The sequence below is a fragment of the Xenopus tropicalis genome, chromosome 1 (genome assembly GCF_000004195.4).
Source record: "Xenopus tropicalis strain Nigerian chromosome 1, UCB_Xtro_10.0, whole genome shotgun sequence".
Classification (NCBI taxonomy): Eukaryota; Metazoa; Chordata; class Amphibia; order Anura; family Pipidae; genus Xenopus; species Xenopus tropicalis.
The window spans coordinates 37,466,777-37,487,971 of NC_030677.2; the positions used below are offsets into that span (position 1 = coordinate 37,466,777).

The following is a 21,195-nucleotide window of genomic DNA, read 5'->3' on the forward strand; positions in this document are numbered from 1 at the left end:
TCTGTTGCAACATTATGATGGCATTGTATATAAGAAAAAAGTAGAGGATTCTATTTCCATAAGCCCCCCAAACCAACTCTTGGCTCTCCAACAGAGACAAGGTCTTAGTATTTTCCTTCTAATAAAAAAAGTATTTGGGGCATTCGGTGGATTCTTTGATGAACTAGGTAAGTGTACAAGCCTTCCTCTTGTAATGATATATTCTTGTGTGTTTTATGTGCCACGGCTTTTAGCACTAAGGGGCTGTTTGTTCTTTGTCCAGTTCAGTGTTCTTTACAAACACAAAGTTCATAGAAACACTCAAAGATCAAAATGCTGTTTCTGTAAACAAAGAATATTTGCATTAGTCCTCAGCATGCTCAGTTTAGAGGCAAAACCTCCAGTTGGTTTGAGTCATTCTGTGCAGCTTAGTAACTGATTAATCTACTTGTGCTTCACAGGGAAATGAGCAAGTTGATATAAGGCTTAATATACACTGATAGAAACAGAGTCACATAGCTTTAATCTAGCCAGGGAAATGTCCTGAGTACAGAGATGTTACTTATCCACAGTATATTATGGGAGTACTCTGTCAACTAAGCCAAATGGGCAGCTAGGGTTGTGTAATGTATAGCATGACTACCTTGCAGCATTGACATCCTAGGTTTAATACCAGTCTGCGGCATGATCTGCATGAATTTGGGATGTTTTTGTCTGTGCTTTTGTGGCTTTCCTCTATGTACTACACTTTCCTTCAAATGCATACTGTACATTTCTTTTAGGTTAACTGGCTACTGATAACATTGACCATACTGTATGTGATAAGGACCATTAGAATGTAAGGCCCACTAGGACGGGGAATGAAGTTTCTGCAGAATATGTCAGTGCTATTTAAATACAGAATACTAATAATAAAATGGGGGTAAATGAGGAATATGTCTCTGCTATTCTAATGACTAAAACTACCTATTAGGGAAAAGGAAACTTCAGATATTATCACGAGTGTGCCCTTCCTAGAACAAATAATATTATGCAATGTGTGACTTATATTAGGTGAAATAGTTGCACAACAATTTATACTCTATTCTTTTCTCACAAACTTGTAAGTAAGATGTTGTTATAAGAACAGGTTTTTATCCCTTTGTCTTTGTGTACATATAAGTGGGAGTATTTACTAGGCTGCAAACTACATTTTCCTTGCCAGCATTCAGCAAATAATAACTGTTGCATAGTAAATTTAAAAAATTATTTATGCGCATGCTAGGATATGGAAACAATTGCTGCAATTTCGGTTCACAGAGACAATAAAGAAAATAGTTTTAAACTAAACCTTTTGATTTTCTAGATCCCTTGATCCAGGCCCAATGGAATTGCACACAATCATGTCATTTTGGTTCAGACTGGGGGTGCAAAGCCCACTGGGGCTTTTGCCTCAGGGGCCCCTGCACCCCCCAGTGGCCCCCGCCACCTTCACATCTCCACCTGCAGGGGCCCCCAACACCCTCCAACCCCCTCCCTTGACCACACCTAAATGAAACTTACCTGCGGCACCCTTGGGGGTTCGGGTCTGGGCCCAGTCCGACGCTGGCTTCATTACCCCTTTCATTGCCCAATTTTCTTTAAAGGGAATTATTTACCTTAACTATTTGTATATTGTCCTTTACACCCAAAACTACATTTTTATCTTCTTAGGGAAACACTGGCCAAACTGCCGGACCATTTCACTTTTATAACAAATATAATTCACAATGTGGGGTAATATAGAATATGCTGGGGTTGTGCTGTGTTACATAGGCAGGGTGCTGTGTTTGCAGAAGCTGTAATTTCCAGCCCACACAGTGGGTGTGGCTTATACTTGTGGGGGGGGGGGCTTGTTTTTGGCACACTACACAAAGTGCACATGTCTTCTGTCCACTTAAATTGCATAAAAAAATATATATTCTTCTATATTTTTTTTTTTCTTAGAGACAAGAGACAATTAGAACAATATCTTTTACAAGAGAAACAATGTAAACAACATACAGGAATGAAATTATATTAGAAACACTATTGCACCCAGGGGTCCACACCTGAGCTAGGTGAAGGTAGACAGATTTGTAGCCTTCTGGAATGTCTAGTGTTCCTAAGCTTCCATTAATAGGTGTGTGGTTTGCAAGTCTCTTCTTTTCCATAGTAAAGTCATTTTAAAGAGCCTCTTATGTTCTGAATCAATTACCCAGCCACTTTTGGCATTATTCCACCCACAGACTTTAGCCCTAGTATTTTTTTGTTAATATTTTGTAATGGTATGTTAGTATATTGCTAAAATGCTGCTAGGTGTGAGATTTGCTGTTTTGTGACCTAAACAACTTTAAACAATGATAGTATAATTGTCATTCACTGGTTGCAATTTGCCATTGGCTGCATAAAAGAAACTGAGAAATATGAATGAACTAAAGTTGTTTCAAGTGTACAAGCAAAGGAACTGGGAGCCTGGCAAAATCAAATTACTTACTTTATGCTTCACTTATCTTTATTGAAAACAATTATTTAAACCTTGCCACATCCACTCTAATTCCAGGAAAAGCTTTCAGGGCACATACATTACTATAATGAAGTACCTAAGGGAAAACAAAAATACACAATGTAATGAAAATCTGGCACTAATACAGATACCTACTCTTCTTTATCAAAACGAGAGCTAGCGTTAGCAGGATATCTAACTTCATTTTCATAATTTGACTTTGCTTTATTGCTGTGCACTGAGAAAAACTGACACAATTATTTAATTTTAATATGCCAAAGATTAATAGACCATAAATAAATATGCTGTGTATAGTCACGATATCTATATATTTGCAGCTACAATGGAATGTCCCATATGCAGTGAAGATGAGCAAAAGCAAATCTTACTATTGGTATTAAGCAGTGCCATCCAACTTCTGTGGTACCGAGGGTCAGAATTTTTCTGCCTTGTGTTGGAGGGCCAATAATGGAAGCACTTTTTGACCACTCCCTTTTTTAACCACATCCAATTAAAAACCACACCCATGTTATCACAAAAACTTTTAAGACCATACCCACATTAATGTTGGTAGCACACCAAAAGAAACTCCACAAATAATTGGAGCTCACTGCAGAAATATCACCCTTCACTTATACATGAAGAAGTTTATATCATATCAAGACGTAATCTTTAATCCATATGTATCCTCCTCCCCTGTGGATAGCACAGCAACCCCTAACACATACTTAAACACCTTAGAGACACCCTAACAACTATTTCCAAATGCTAACAAACCAGAACAATCTCCTGCCAGGTTGACTTCCCACAGGCAGCATAGGGCAGGCAAAGTATGGCACACACAGGCAGCATTAGACAGGCAGAGTATGGCACACACAGGCAGCATAGGGCAGGCAGAGTATGGCACACACAGGCAGCATTAGACAGGCAGAGCATGGCACACACAGGCAGCATAGGGAAAGAAGAGTATGCCACACACAGTCAGCATAGGGCAGGCAGAGTATGGTACACACAGGCAGGGTAGGGCAGGGCACATAGAGTATGGCACACATGGGCAGCATAGGGCAGGCGGAGTATGGCACACACAGGCAGGGTAGGGCAGGCAGAGTATGGCACACACAGGCAGCATAGGGCAGGCAGAGTATGGCACACACAGGCAAGGTAGGGCAGGCAGAGTATGGCACACACAGGCAAGGTAGGGCAGGCAGAGTATGGAACACACAGCCAGCATAGGGCAGGCAGAGTATGGCACACACAGGCAAGGTAGGGCAGGCAGAGTATGGCACACACAGGCAGCATAGGGCAAGCAGAATATGGCACACACAGGCAGCATAGGGCAGGCAGAGTATGGTACACACAGGCAGGGTAGGGCAGGGCACACAGAGTATGGCACACACAGACAGCAACAGGAAGGGCAGGCAGAATAGGGAAGGAGAGAGGAAAACCTATCATTACTATGCAAGTAACTGATCATGACGACTTCAAAATATTTCATACTGCAGTACATAGTGGTACATTGTAGTGACACAATGCCAGTGCAGCAACTACAATCAGTCTGAGGTGTGAACAGGTGAACAACACAGGCACCTACAGTCTGGGTTCCTACAGGTGTCACCAATGTAGGGCCTTACAGGTGTAAACAATACAGGGGGTGCATGAATCTGAGGTGTAAATAATGCAGGAGCCAGTTAATCTCAGTACTGATACATTTAAAACTTACACAAAGGTAAGCAGGCCTGCAGGCCACCAGTTGGACAGTACAGTTTTAAGCAATTAGGCAATCCAATTCACTATTTTAGTGTAAGCCCTAGGCAATGATTTTCCTAATCTAGGAAAAACTCCTTTCTTTCCTTTTAACTGTCACCAAAATGTAATATTCATTGATTTATTTTATAGATATTTTATATGTTTTTCTCTCAGCTGCAGACACGCTTCCTTTCCCCTCTTTTACAAGCAGTTAGCAGTTTACGTGTTTGTCAATAATTTCATCAGTATTTTCTGCTTCAACATGTTTTTTTGTTAGTTAACTAGTCAAACCTTAATCAGTTTAACACCCATAATTTGTGGCGGATAGCATAGTCAGTATCCTAAGTGTAGTCTAAATATATGATGTAAATCAGGCACCACAGACATAGGTCTTTTGATTTTCCTTTCTCTGAGGCTGCGCTGAGGAACTGTCAGCTCTGGCCACTGGGGGGTGACAGGCAGCTAGGAGCCTGTGTGCTGAATAACCCGGGAAACACTCCAGGGAAAGCAACTTTTGGTTGATAGGTACACATTAACTACTTGATCAGTAACACATGTTGCAAATGAGGCAGAGGGAGTTGACTGTGTGGAAGGGACAATTACTGAGAGCCCAAGGAAACTGGCAAGCACAAGAGCTGAAACCCTCCAGCCAACAGAGTACTCATGGCAAATTCTGCAATGATCTTACTGGACTATCTGGGGTTAATTGGTATGTTTAGGACCACAGTACATAATGAAATGGTTGGGGCCACTGTGTGTCTGTCTGTCTTCTGATGCTGCCTTTCCAAACATGGAAAAGGGTGTGTTTTTGTAAAATGGGCATAGTTTTGGGGGGTTGTAGCCACATTCCTCTTTATTTTCATTTTTTTCTCCCCTCTGGTAAAGTCCTATTAATTCATTTCCCCTCTTTGATTCATGTAAGTCTCTCCACCTCCACCAGTTCATATGTCACCCCCTCTGTCCCTAGTGCTTATATCAGTTCTTTTACATCCCAGGTCAATATTCAATCATTTTCCATATCTCCCTCTGCACCAGTTCACTCTCCATGTCTCCCTCTGTCCCATTGTTTAAAGGGGAACTCCACCTAAACACAGCTTTTTAAACATCAAACATAATTTCAAGCAACTTTGCAATATACATTAATTAAAAAATATGCAGCCTTTTCATGATTTGTAATGTAATAATATGGTTTGGAGCAGTTACCTAAGGGTTCCCCTGCTGATCTGGCTGACTACTGAGAAAAATGTAACAGTAGTCGACTGTCCTCTGTCTGCCTTCAGCCTGCATCCTACAAATCCCACAATCCCCTGCACACATGATGTCAATAAGGAAAGGAACATCACTGTGCAATGCATTGTGGGTTATGTAGTTCCTGCATGTTGTCTGTAAGCTGTGAAGTCCCTACTCTCCTGCCGGGATTTCAAGTGACGCAGAAAGAGAGAAACTGTTTTGCAGCTGAATTGCCGCATATAAAAATGGTATTTATTGATACTTTTTGGAGGAACAGATTACAGTGATAGGTATATTAGGGGTTTCTGTGTTGTGAGGGACTCTTAACAAATTTTGATTCGGAAGCCGGAGTTCCACTTGCCCCATGAATACAGTGCTGGCTTCATTAACCAGTGCAACATTGGCGAGGGGCGTCATTGTCATTCTAGCATTGGAAGAAGGATATGTTTAAATTTTTTTTTACACATACATGTTTGGGCATGTATATCCCTATCTCAATAGACATTAATGATACATTTAAGGTTCTATTGAAATTAGTCATGGCCAGGGGGCCTTGGTCCCCCCAAGAATTTCTGCACCCAGTTTTAGAAGTTAGTTTGGGCAGCTGAAGCTAAAGTTTCATGCAGTGGTGAGACCTAGTGGCGCCTGTGTCCATGCTTATTATGATTAGCATATATTTTTAAAGTGCCCATATATTTCACAGTACTGTACAATAAATAGTTATATGCCCAAAAGGGCTCAATAACCTGCCCCAGATGGAGTGACACAGGAGTGTGTATTCAGATGTTCACACCCATAAATGAAGGCAGTTAAAGGGAGCTAAAGAATAATTAATTTATTAGAATAACAATTAAAGAATATGACAGCACCTTACTAGGTACCAAAGCATTAGTACAAACTGTGGACAAACTAATTGAGTATATTTTAGAGTTTAGTGCAATATAATAATTCATCATTCCTATTTTTCAATTTGACTTTTAAAGGAAGAATGCAAGGTTCAGGCATAGACATTTGCTCTATATTTCGTAATACAACTCCTGGCTGATAAAACCACGACATGTAGATCTGATGTATCACTGGAACTCTTGACAAACTGCAATGCCAAATAAGTAACTCTTTTCAGATAATGGTGTGAAGAAAGGAAAATCCACATGGTAATCATTTGCTGGTTTTGATAAAGTTTTAAAGATTAGTGTGGCTGATGAGTGAGTGTTACAATGGTTTGACTGATAAAATTCATTTTACTGGACTAATTTGCTCAGGTAATTTTGACTAAAAAACTTTGACTATAAACGATAGTGAAATAATGAGTAAAGGTCAGTGAAAGGGGCAAGATATTGCCCTGTCTTCCCTATAATCCATCTTTTGCTGAGGCCTGGGCAAGCCAGGGGGCCCAGACCTCTTCCTCTATGTCAGTAAAAAACTCCCTCCCACAGGGGGTGGCCAGTCAGGGGGCATGGTAGGGATCTCCGTGCGCTGGGCCCTTCTGAAGATTGTTTTGTGGGGGGCCCGGCGCACACTAGTTAGGCCACTGCACGGAGCTAAAGATCAATAAAATCTGCACTGTTGATAGTTGTACATACCTTATGTATGTTGTGTTATTCATAGTTATAGCTTTAGTTATAGACTATATAGAATTATAACACATAGACAGCCATCATATGATTAAGAATAGGGCTATAATTCTAATTCTAGTGAATTTGAATTAATGCACCTGCAATTATCATGGTTTTTAATCACAGGCAGATGGCTGCGAATGGCTCTAATTAGTAAGTCATAAGACTTGTGAATCTTCTGAGTCATGATATAGAAGGAGTTGTGTAGGAGTGTGCACATCTGTTAGTCATCCAGCAAATCCCTATTAAAAGGATAATGGCATAAGAAAAGATCTTGTAAGTGTCATTACACATAGGAAAATGTACATCCTTATGTAACCCCTAGACACATGTATAAATGATTCTGTTGGTAACAGCAACCTAATAATTATCATTAATAATTATTAATTATTATATTATCTATGTGTTTCACTGTGTGCCAGTCTATCTAGATTTCCTACTTAAGGTGCTGCACTATTGGAATAATCATCCACAGGGACCTTCACCCAGATTATCCATACAGGTTACAGCAAAATAAAATTATAATAAAGAGAATGCCTTTTTAGCAGAGTTATACTGCAGAGCTTTGGTCACAAATCATTATGTTCCTCAGCATTGCTTTCTCTGATTTGCCAGAGATTACATTAGGTAATGACATGTTGGTTATCTGAGAAACTCTGTTTCCTGGTGCAGTAATAATATGATACAATTTGAGTACTTTCCATTGCAATCATATCCTTTGGGTCATAGTAAATAAGCATAGACCAATGGCACCCAGTATTTAGCACATGATAAGTGATTCTAAGTTGATGAATCAAACTTGTCTATGCCCTTTTATTAGGTCATCTAGCAGAACAAAGAGTAGCAATGGTACAAAAAAAACCAAGTTTTCCTAATTTGTCAGTAGAAATATCAGGCTTTCACCTTTACTGATATAAATCATATTGTTTTTTACTGCAAACACAGAGAACTTTGTCAAAGAGCCAGCTTAAATGTCACATTAACACTTCTGCATCACACCGGCACAATTTTAGATCAGGAATGGAAATCTCCAGCTCTTGTGGAACCACATGTCCCGAAATGTCATCAGACACTTTGAAATACAGTTTTGGATTTGGATGCATCAAAATGTTTTTTTTAGCCGTTAAATAGATTTTTTTTTTTAGTTTCTAATCATTCTTGTGTTGATATTATCTGCTAAACATTTACCATTAAGAAGGTACAAAGAATTATCCTGGTTATTACCTTATAGAAAATGCAAAGACATAAGCTTCTCATACAACACAGGGCTAACCCGAGGATTAAACAGGGAGCTAGTGAAATGGGGCCAGAAGAAAATAAGAACTGAGTCAAAAGAAAGTTTTCAAAGGGAAACCACATTACAGGGCAGATATATCAAAATGTGAGTTTAGAGCTTTTACAGGTATGGGATTTCCGTTACCCATTATCCAGAAAACTACGAATTACAGAAAGCCTGTCTCCCATAGACTCCATTTTGATCAAATAATTCAGAATTTTAAAACTGATTTCCTTTTTCTCTGTAATAATAAAACAGTACCTTGTAATTGATCCCAACTAAGATATAAATAATCCTTATTATCCTTATTTAGGTATGGAGATCCAAATTATGAAAAGACCCCTTATCCGGAATACCCTTGGTCCTGAGTATTCTGGATAACGGGTCCTATACCTGTAGTACATAAAACTCAACCACATTCTATTCATTACTATGGGTTTTTAGAAACATACTTATCAGTAGGTGAAAGTTAAAATTCACCATTTTATAAATACACTTCCAAAAACCCCATAGGAATGATTAGAACATGAGTGAGTTTTTATGTATTAATCTCTTAACTCACATTTTATCACATGATAATCTGCCCCTAAGTCACTAATTAAAAAGATTAGCTTGCAACTTGATTTAAATCCCAAAGATAATTCTTTGTACCTTCTTAATGGATATGTTCAGCAGATAATATCAACGTTAGAATGATTACAATCTCTTGTGTTTAAAATTCAGGAAAGAGTAAATTTAACCCCTGCAGAATTCCAAACAATTATTCTAATGATTGATAAATGCTTGGTGCCTGATTAATAAATAAATTATAAATATATTACAATGGATTTATTACCAAAGAACTGATAAAGTAATACATGCCTTAAGTACAAAAAAAATGCCTACAATAAATGAAGACTTATCAATATTAATCATTATTATTATTATCATCTATAGTAATTGGTTAGCTGCAATAAAAGCTCAGGCCAATTAAAGATGGTACAATTCAATAACTTAATTCATTGTTATAAAGTGCCAGTTTTCCAATTAAAGTGTAAATTAATTGTCAAAAGAAAAATCTATATATAAAAGAATTATGTTCAAACAAAAATTGTGCTTGCAATTCATTTGAATACAAGTTAGGAAATGAAAAATTTATAGAAGGTGGAGATATTCTCAAAACTTCTGTCTCATTTCAATTGCTATTTAAAGGAGAAGGAAAGTCATTTTGGCATTTTACTGCCAATAGATTCGCCACATTAGTGCCAACTAGAACAGTGTATTTACCATACCTGAGTAAACAGCCCTAGAACCTTTCTCTGTTTGCTTAACACAGCTGCTGCCATTTTGGACAGCTAATCGGCCCGTGTATGGGGAGAGCAGATCGGCCTGGCCGACCGATATCTGGCCTGAAATTGGCCAGATCTCGATCGGCCAGGTTAGAAAATCTGGTCGGATCGGGGACCGCATCGGCTCGTTGATGCGGTCCCCGATCCGACTGCCCCATTGCCGCCCACATAATCCGATCATCTGGCCCCAGGGCCAAACGATCGGATTATTATTTTTTTTACCTAAATGGTCCCCGATATCGCCCACCCGTAGGTGGGGATATCGGGGGAAGATCCGCTCGCTTGGCGACATCGCCAAGCGAGCGGATCTGCTAGTGTATGGCCACCTTAAGCGAGGTATGAAAATTAAAGCATATAAACGCCACTGTGAATTGCCATCCACCTCCTACGAATATATTGCACTAGTATATGTTAATAAATAGAGATTTCTCGGTTAAAATTACATTTTCTATAAAATCAATTAGAGAATCCCACCGACATGCATTTCACATAAAGCTTTTTTATGGCAAAAGGCTTGTACGATATATTCATAGGGGGTGGTTAGCAATTCACTGTGGCATTTATGTGCTTTAATTTTCATTCTCTGGGAATGTCCCGGGCATTAAATAACTATTGAAATGAGACTTTTGCCATCTATTAAAATGAGAATTTTACCATCTATAACTGGCATTAGCACTTATTGTAAGTATAATAAGTACTATAGATGATATTGCTAAGTCTTCAGTTATTGTAGGCATTTTTTGCACTTAAGGCACGTGGCACGTTCTTTGGTAATAAATCCATTGTAATATTTTTATAATTTATTTGTCAACCAGGTATCAAGCACCTTTGAATCAAAAGCAGATTTACTAAGACACAAATGCTCGGAGTGTTCATTCGAACGCGAATTTTCTGTCGCTTGCGCAACTTTTTCAACGCCCGCTCGACTTTTTCGTACACTTGCACAAAAAAATCGGAAAGGTTTTCCCACTGTTTACAATCGTTCGGTACGAAAATTTTGTGACTATCGGATCGCCAATATGATATTATCGTGACGAATACGATTTTTTCGTAAGCATTTTCGTGATATTTGCGATCTTCAGACATTTTCATATCCAATCCAAATTTTCCCATTCGGGATTCAAACTCGTCAAAACAGATGAGAACAGCTTCAGTATGAATAACTATACCAAGGTTGAGGCAGGCAGAAACATGCAGAGTGAAGTCAGCCAGGGTCACAGGAATATAACATACAGTATGAACAAGATTAAGCTTCAATTATTATTATTATTATTTATATACAGTAGACCATCGTCTCCCACAGTGCTTTACAGAGTAAATAAGCCATAACAGTTACACATGCAGGCAAACATTTGCCCAGAATAGATACACAGTCACAATTGCATATTATTAGAAGACAATAGAGGGAGGGCCCTGCTCCAGTGTGGCATTTGGGTACATAGAACCAAGCACATATCGGGCAGCTGATAGGAACGTATATGCACATTCAAATTCTGTAGTAAGTTAGGATGTCCTATTTATTATTATTATTAACATTTATTCCTGAGGACATGAACAAGAACAAAGACATGGGCACCAGTAAATATCATTGCAAAAGATTACAAAAATATTTCTAGAAAAACATGTCTCCAATGTGTTGATAGAATACTGATAGCAAATAGCACAGTTACAATACAGTCTGTGTCTCATTATAATGCTACCGAAACTGTTTTTTACACAAAAAAACATCTAATGGAGACTTTGAATAAGGCTGTAACATATTAGGTTGTTTGGATACACTATTCAACCTGTGTCCTGTAAAGATGAAGAGAGATAGGTCTGGCTGCTTTATACAACGCATGTGCGGCAGAATCCTGACAGCACACTTTCTGCAGTACTTACAGCAATAAGAAGGATTATACCGGCTGATAGAGAGCAGCCTCTTGTGGCTCATTTTATGGTTTCAGGTTTTCATTATACAAGCTGCACCTAATGGATGAAAAGGGATTCTTTTTTGTCTTTGCTTTTGTATTGTGCATGTATCACGTTCAGACTGGCCAAGCAGTGCATTGCAGGCTCAATACAGGTATCAGACCCCTTATCCAGAAAGTTCGGAATTACAGAAAGGTCATCTCCCATAGACTCTATTTTAATCAAATAATTCACATTTTTTAGAAATGTTTTCCTTTTTCTCTGTAATAATAAAACAGTACCTTGTACTTGTTCCCAACTAAGATATAATTACCCCTTATTGGGGGCAGAACAGCCCTATTGGGTTTATTTCATGGTTAAATGATTCCCTTTTCTCTGTAATAATAAAACAGTACCTGTACTTGATCCCAACTAAGATATAATTACCCCTTATTGGGGGCAGAACAGCCCTATTGGGTTTATTTAATGGTTAAATGATTCCCTTTTCTCTGTAATAATAATACAGTACCTTGTACTTGTTCCCAACTAAGATATAATGAATCCTTATTGGAGCCAAAACAATCATATTGGGTTTAATTACTGTTTAAATAATGTTTTTAGCAGACGTAAGGGAGGAGATCTGAATTACAGAAAGACCCCTTATCTGGAAAACCCCAGGTCCCAAGCATTCTGGATAAGGGGTCCCATACCTGTACTTGGCTTTGTGTTTTTTAATAGTAATAAAAAGGCTGTTAACTTGCTACACAATGCACAACAAAATGCTCTTCTGAGCCATACAGAAATAGTATGATGAAATAAATTACTGTACATTTCAAAAGTGCTTAAAAGCACACTTTAAGCCGATTAGCATTAACTTTCTAATAGGGTTTGCAACTCCTTTAATGAGAAAATAATGTATCAGTACTGGCAGAAAATATAGTTATATAGAGTAATAAGCACAGATGATGTGTTTCTTTTAGAAGATTAGATAAACGAAAAACAAAAAAGCATTCAAAAAGGGCCAATCAAGGTGTGTAAAATGTGGCAAATAACTACACCATGCGGCAGTGCTGATTTTAAGTAATGGGATAAACTGGTGTAATATTCGAGCAGAAAAATTTCCTATTGCCTGAATTTTTCCCATTGACCAAATAGATTACGTTATGATTAATGCTAATTGTGTTGGGTTGAAACCCCACAGACTGTTCTTCCACTTTGGCTCATTCTTCCGCTTCTTCTTCTTCTTCTTCTTCTTAGCGCCCCCCATTTTCTAAACGCTACTCCTCCTACAGTTTTAGGGGTACAACACCCAAACTCCCCACACTTCTTCGCCCTATAGCGGAGCAGGTTGCTTGTGCTTTTCTAAGCGATCCCGCCCCCCGTCTTTTTGTGGCGCCGCTCCGAACCCCCCAATTTTCCCATTGACTTTGACAGGGAAGATTTTCAAACTGCTGCCACTCTTACAGCTTTGAAGCTACACCCCCCAAACTTGAATAACATAATCATGGGGTCACCCCGAATGAAACAGTGACATTTGTTGGATGACCCCAAAGTGGGAAGGGCCAACAACAGCCAATCAAGTTTCACCCATTGACTTTAATGGGGAAATTGAAACTGCTGCCAATCTTACAGCTTTGAGGCGACACTCCCCAAACTGTAATCACATAGTCATGGGCTCAGCCTGAATGAAAATATGTTGATTGCTGGATGCCCAAAAGTGGGCGGAGCTGTGAACAGTCAATCAGATTTTATCTATTGATTTAAAGGAAATCTGCTGCCATTCTCACAGTAATAACACCAGGGTCCCCAAACTTTTTACACTTGGTCACTAGGGGACTGCATTATTTGTTTTGAAAAGTGGGCGGAGCCACCAACAGCCAATCAGATTTCACCTATTGATTTTTATTGGTTTGATGCCAGGGTTCCCAAACTTTGCACAGTCAGTCACTGGGTGACTACGCATTCAAGTTTTTAAAAAAAAAAATGCAATGTGGGAGGGGCCAACAACAGCCAATCAAATTTTACCCATTGACTTTTATGGGAAAATTGAAACTGCTGCCAATCTTACAGCTTTGAGGCTGCACACCCTCAAACTTGAATCTCATAGTCATGGGGTCAGCCTGAATGAAAATATGATGATTGTTGGATGCCCCAAAGTGGGCGGAGCTGTGAACAGCCAATCAGATTTTACCTATTGACTTGGGGGAAATCCAACCTGCTGCCAGTCTCACAGTAATAACACCGGGGTCCCCAAACTTTGCAGACTTAGGCACCAGGTAACTGCGGTTAAAGGTTAGAAAAAGTGGGTGGAGCCATCAACAGCCAATCAGAGTTTACCTATTGACTTTCAATGGTGAAATTCAACCTGCTGCCATTCTCACAACACCAGGGCCACTAGGGGACAGAATTTTTAGGTTTTTAAAAGTGTGTGGAGCCACCAACAGCCAATCAGACTTCACCTATTGAATATTTTTTGTTTAAATTTAAAATGCTGCTTTTCTCACACTATTTTGTCTGGGTTCCCAAACTTTGCACAGTCAGTGACTAGATGACTACATATTCAGGGTTAGAACAAGTGGGAGGAGCCACCAACAGCCAATCCATTTCCACCCATTAGATTTCATTTTTTTTGTATTTAAACTGATACCATTATTTAAATATTAATTCCAGGGTTGTTAAACTTTCCAGAGCTTGTCACTGGGTATTTGGCGTTCAAAGTTAGAAAAAAAGTGGGCGGAGCTACCAACAGCCAATCACATTTCACCTATTTAATTTCAATGGTGAAGTGTAAAATACTGTCAGTCTCACAATTTTTATGCCCCAAAATTTGCAAAGTTGGTCACTGTGGGACTGCAGTTCAAAAATAGGAAAAGTGGGTTGGGCCACTAACAGCCAATCAGATTTCATCCATTGAATTTTATTGGTTTAAATTTAAAATGCTGTCATTCTCACACTATTTATGCCAGAGTGCCCACTGTTTGTCACTGGGTGACTTCCACTCAAGGTTAGAAAAAGGGGGCACACCCACCAACCACCAATCACAATTCACCTATTGACTTTTATTGGTTTAAATTTTAACTGCTGCCGTTCTTTAATTATTAATCCTAGGGTCCCTAAACTTTGCAGTTAGTCACTGGTTAACTTCAGTTCCAGGTTAGAAAAAGGGGGTGGGGCCACCAACCGCCAATCAGATGTCACTTGTTGAATTTCAGTGGGGAAATTTAAATTGCTGCCATTCAGACACTATTAAAACCAGGGTCCCCAAACTTTGCACAGTGGTTGTTACTGTATAACTGTGGCCCAAGGTTAGGGAAAGTGGACAGAGCCCATTCAGTGACTTCATGTTTTTCAACCCAACATGAAGTTTGTTCTCAAACTTACTTTTCTAGTTTTTACTGCAGTTGTACTTGTACTTTTTTACTTACAAGGTACTTATGTCTAAAGCCACTCCTTCCACTTGTGTGTTTTGCTGTGAAGTGCCTATACACTCCATCAGTCCATTTGCTTCAATAGCAAGCATTGCTTCGATAGATCCAGGGGAACCATGGAGGGACCCCACCTCAAAGTTACATAGTTACATAGGGTTGAAAAAAGACCAGTGTCCATCAAGTTCAACCCATCCAAGTAAACCCAGCACACCTAACCCACACCTACCAATCTATACACTCACATACATAAACTATAAATACAACCACTAGTACTAACTGTAGATATTAGTATCACAATAGCCTTGGATATTCTGATTGTTCAAGAACTCACCCAGGCCCCTCTTAAAGGCATTAACAGAATCTGCCATTACCACATCTCTAGGAAGGGCATTCCACAACCTCACTGCCCTCACCGTGAAAAACCCCCTACACTGCTTCAAATGGAAGCTCTGTTCCTCTAATCTATAGGGGTGACCTCTGGTGCGTTTATTGTTTTTATGGGAAAAAAGAACATCCCCCAACTGCCTATAATCCCCTCTAATGTACTTGTACAGAGTAATCATGTCCCCTCGCAAGCGCCTCTTTTCCAGAGAAAACAACCCCAACCTCGACAGTCTCACCTCATAGTTTAAATCTTCCATCCCCTTAACCAGTTTAGTTGCAGTCTCTGCACTCTCTCCAGCTCATTAATATCCTTCTTAAGGACTGGAGCCCAAAACTGCACTGCATACTCAAGGTGAGGCCTTACCAGGGACCTATAAAGGGGCAAAATTATGTTCTCATCCCTTGAGTCAATGCCCTTTTTTATACAAGACAGCACTTTATTTGCTGTAGTAGCCACAGAATGACACTGCCTGGAATTAGACAATTTGTTATCAACAAAAACCCCTAGATCCTTCTCCATTAAGGAAACCCCCAACACACTACCATTCAGTAGATAGTTTGCGTTTATATTATTTCTACCAAAGTGCATAACTTTGCACTTATCAACATTGAACCTCATTTTCCAGTTTGCTGCCCAGTTTTCCAATTTTGTCAAATCGCTCTGCAAAGCGGCAGCATCCTGCATGGAACTTATAGTTTTGCACAATTTTGTGTCATCAGCAAAAATAGAAACAGTACTGTCTATGCCCACCTCCAGGTCATTAATAAACAAGTTAAAAAGCAAAGGCCCAAGGACTGACCCCTGCGGTACTCCACTAACCACACTGGCCCAATTAGAAAATGTTCAATTTACCACCACTCTTTGTACTCTATCCTTCAGCCAGTTCTCTATCCAATTACAAATATTATGTTCTAGGCCAATATTCCTTAATTTGATCATTAACCTTCTGTGAGGTACTGTATCAAACGCTTTAGCAAAGTCCAAGTAGATGACATCAACTGCCATTCCAGCATCGAGGTTCCTGCTCACCTCCTCATAAAAGGCGACTAAATTAGTCTGGCAAGATCTGTTACGCATAAAACCATGCTGGCACAAACTAATAGTATTGTGAACTGCAATGTATTCAAGTACCCTATCCCTTATTACCCCTTCCAAAATTTTTCCTACTACTGATGTCAGACTAACAGGCCTATAGTTTTCAGGCTGAGAACGGGATCCCTTTTTAAATAACGGCACCACATTAGCAATCCGCCAGTCTCTCGGCACCATGCCAGACCTGGTGGTAGCTCCAGGGTTCCCACAGTGCCCTGCATCAATACACAGCTTACTAACGTCTAAAGAGTCCGGCACAGATGTCATTTTTATGCCAGACACTGGAAATTCCAATATCCCAACATGAAAGTTTTTCACAGCATCCAATTCATATCAAAGTGCACAAGTAATGGCATGCATTTTAACGCATCATGCACATTGCCACCCCATGCCCACCATTACACTGGAAATATGGGGGATACATGCATCATTATAGGTAAAAAGCATGGCGACCTGCGTCAAAAATTACACCTTACACAATGGTGTAATATAATGGTGTTAAGATAATGAAGATAAAAAAATAATTGGAAGGAAACACTTTTAAAAATACAGAGACTACATCTTTTTACTGTAGTGCTGGGTCTGAATGTCAGGGCGTCCAAGGCAAGACCCTGGTCCCTAATAGCCCCAAAGCTAACCACTTGTCACCCTTGGTTCGGCATTCACCCCCTGTGCAACTCGTGCAATTAATCCCCTGCAGTGAGACAGCAGAGCTGGTTTCCTACATGTTTCAAACTTTTCACTATGGATAACGACCCCCCTCTGTGTGGCCCCCCACCTGTCTGGCTGATGATTTACTTTTGTGGAAGCTTTAAATGGTATCAGTACTGAGATTAACTGCCCCCCTGCATGGTTCACACCTCAGATTCAGGCTGTAATCCCCCTGTATTGTTTAAATATGTAATCTTCTGTACTGTTCACACTTTTTAATCCATTCATTGTAACCCCCTTTATTGTTCACACATTGCTCAGGCTCTAATCACCCACATTGTTCCCCCGTTCAAACCTGAGACTCAGACTGTAGGAGCAGTGCCAGCATTATGTCAGTGTATGCTGTCTGTGTGTACCATACACACAGGCAGCATAGGGCAGGTAGAGTATGGCACACACAGGCAGCATAGGGCAGAGAGAGTATGGCACACATAGGCAGGGTAGGGCAGGCAGAGAATGGCACACACAGGCAGGGTAGGGCAGGCAGAGTATGTGCCATACTCTGCCTGCTCTATGCTGTCTGTGTGTCCCATACTCTGTCTGCCCTATGTTGCCTGTGTCTGCCATACTCTGCCTGCCCTACCCTGCCTGTGTGTGCCATACTCTACCTGCCCTATATTGCCTGTGTGTGCCATACTCTGCCTGCCCTACCCTGCCTGTGTGTGCCATACTCTACCTGCCGTATGCTGCCTGTGTGTACCATACTCTACCTGCCCTATATTGCCTGTGTGTGCCATACTCTACCTGCCCTATGCTGCCTGTGTGTGCCATACTCTGCCTGCCCTATGCTGCCTATGTGTGCCATACTCTGCCTGCCCTATGCTGCCTGTGGGAGGTGAATCTGGCAGGAGTTTGTTCTGGTAGTTTGTTAGCATTTGAAAATAGTCATTATATGGTCCCTAAGATGTGTAATTATGTGCTGGGGGTTGCTGTGCTATCCACAGGGGAAGAGGAGGCATAGGGATTTAAGGTTGTGTCTTAATATGGCATAATATAATTCTTTCACATATGAATGAAGGGTGATATCCCTACAGTGAGCACTAACCATTTGGGGTTTTGCTGTGCTATCACCATTAATGTGGGTATGGTCTTAAAAGCTCTTGTGATAACATGAGTGTGGTTTTTAAGTGGGTGTGGTTTAAAAAGTGGGAGTGGTCAAACTGGCTTCCATTATCGGCCTTCTACTGCGTTGGCCAGAAAAATTCCGGCCCTCGGTACCACAGAAGTTGGACAGCGCTGAATTACATGTAAGTGGAAAGCAGTTGTTAGCATTTACCCTGTGTCTTAATCATGCACATTATCTTAACCAGATAAATCAGTTGTTTTAAAATGACTCTAATACACTGCTTATCGGTGTCATTGTACATTGTGTCATCATCTTACTAGAAGGGCAGTGGAAGACGTAAGCATTTGGATATACATACTGTAACCTTGTTTGCTAATAAGTTAACAAGTAATCTGTTGGAATCTGCTTTTGGCCACCTGGACAACCAGGCTAATGCCAAACAGGGCTGATTTAGCTCCCCTATGCTGGCATTAGCCTTTTCCTGTGCCTGTAACCAGAGCCATTGTTTTGGCCTAGATGCAGGCACATAGAATGGATTTCGGCGCTGAAACGTGTGAGTATGCGAGGTGCAGGTAAAGGGTAATTGGGTCACTACTTTTTTGTCCCAACAAATATCAGCCCAGACAGAAAAGAGAATGAAGTGGTGAACTAAGGGGCATGACTGCCTGGTTACCAAAACATTTAAGAAATTTGGAACACTTCTAATAAATGCAAGTTGATCGACTGTATTGATTGTACTTAAATTACACATCCTTTTAGTTTAATTTCCTAGAAGCATTTCTGTTTTTTTACATAACCTGGTAACCTTATTTTAAAGGTCACACTGGCAAGTTTGGAACTTGCTGGCAGGTTAAGCTGGCTATAAACGGGCCAATAAAAGCTGTCAGCTTAGCCCTTCCAGACTGAGTTTACCAGCCAATGTAAGAGCTCCTTGAGAGCCTGCCCAATCAATATCTGGCCTAAAAATCAGTCTGATATCTATTGGGCAGGTTTAATAATCCAGCAGAGCAAAGAAAGCAGTGGCACATTGATGTGGCCTTCCTCAGCCAAGTCTACATATCCCCACTGTATGATGTGATTATTGGCCTTTGGGTCAGCGATTGTATCAGCCTGATTTGGCCAACCTCGTCCCACAAGACTGTAATAAAATAATTTAATTCATATTATTACAAAATATATCATTGTTATTCCCTCTTTATTAACAATAATAAGCAAGGGTTTTTGGCAAGTTGTAATATGTCTCGCCGGTTATCCCATTTATATAGAGTAAGCACCGACTGTCTGAGTTCCAGCAGTGTACTAACAATGTTGTGCAAGGGATGCACATGGCTGCTCCCACTGTTCAGTAAGGCGTAATGCAACTACACAGAACATCTGCGCTCAGTTTTCATTTTAAGAGTGTGCAAATCTGATTAATGAACACGATAAACAGTTAGATTTCATACGGATTTGAAGATTCACTTCCCAGGCTAATTGCATTTTGCTCTACTGAATCACAAGAATGATTTTTCTGTTGGTGCCTAGAGGATTCTGGGCACAGAAAGATATTGCTCTTTATCTGCATCTCACTATCCTGGCAATAGGATTTCATGGATGTACAGTCTCAATGCAATGCCATCATTCTATTTTGGAGTTCAGTGTTTGAAGTTACAAGCATATCTCAGAATCCACAAGCAATACAGAGACTGTGTATGAATGTTAAAACAGTGCAATGTTTGCTCCAGTTTTAGTAACCCACAGAAAGCAAAAGGGAGGGAGCATTTAGGGGCTTTTCAAAATAAAGCATCTAATTGGTTGCTATTGTCTGCATAATAATAATAATAAAACAGTACTTTGTACTTGATCCAAACTTAGGTATAATCAATCCCTATTGGAGGCAAAACAATCCAATTGGGTTTATTTAATGTTTAAATTATTTTTTAGTAGACAAAGTATGATCCCTGTATCCCTTACACCATAGCTACTAGCTTTTGCAAAACAAAGTCATATTTCAAATCTTATTCTGTCTCTCTTAATATGTACGGTATATACACCCTCCTGCTTGGGTGTGGGGTTGAGGAGAGAATTGCCATGGCCTTCTAGCATCAGGGGGGCCCCATGGTGGTGCAGAAAAATGTTAATAAGCGCATATTACAAAGCTATTTGTAGTTTTTTGTAGTTTAAGCAGCAGGAGGGTCCCAGGTTAAACATTCCTAACTTCAGCTCTGCCTACATAATACAATTCTCAGGTTACTATCGAGACAAAGAAACTCACACAGAATCCTGTGATATTAATAGCTTTTATAAGTCTGCAGCTCTGCATGTGGCGCTGCTGTTCCCACTGAACGCGGATGATAAGGAGCCTATTGGACCATTCACATCGTCTCCCGTGTTGTCAAATACCAATGTCCCACTGAGCAGCAGAAATTGATTTTTCATGTGTATAAAGAATTTGATTTGTCTGAGAGAGATATACAGTTAAGCTTGTGTGGCATGGCAAAACCACAGGGTAACAATAGGAGTTTTTGTGATTTACTAGCAAAATGGAAGTCTATTGTGTATTGGTACAGATTCAGCCATTCCCTGGTTTCCTGTGATAATTCAACAAACGAGAAAGTGTCGGACTGGGACCCCAGGGGCCCACCAGAAAACCTATAGGCCAACTCTCCAAACTAAATTCCCCCCCTTTCCTCACCCAACCTCTTTATTCTTCTAGTCTTTTTTTATTTGCATGCTAGCATCTATTCTTCATTCTATTTTTCCCATTTGTTCCCATTCAAAGATAGGGAATGACCATGAAGCAGGCCAAATGGGCAGGAGCAGGAGGGCCCACTGACACCTGGGCCCACCGGGAGTTTTCCTGGTATCTTGGTGGGCCAGTCCGACACTGCAAAGAGAATATATTTGGATGTAATACTGATACTGTGTCACACCTAACTATGATTTGGGTATACAAATTGGGCATT

General features: G+C 40.1%; 1 protein-coding gene across 1 annotated transcript in view; it reads left to right on the forward strand.

The window, feature by feature from the left end:
• Nucleotides 1-4,830: 4,830 nt before the first annotated feature.
• The window catches only part of grxcr1 (glutaredoxin, cysteine rich 1), a 38,755-nt gene continuing 22,390 nt past the window's right edge, over nucleotides 4,831-21,195 (forward strand). Inside the window, exon 1 of the mRNA XM_012956174.3 lies at nucleotides 4,831-4,937. Coding sequence (XP_012811628.1) covers nucleotides 4,892-4,937 — 46 coding nt within the window. The 5' untranslated portion in view covers nucleotides 4,831-4,891. The remainder of the gene's footprint in view (nucleotides 4,938-21,195) is intronic.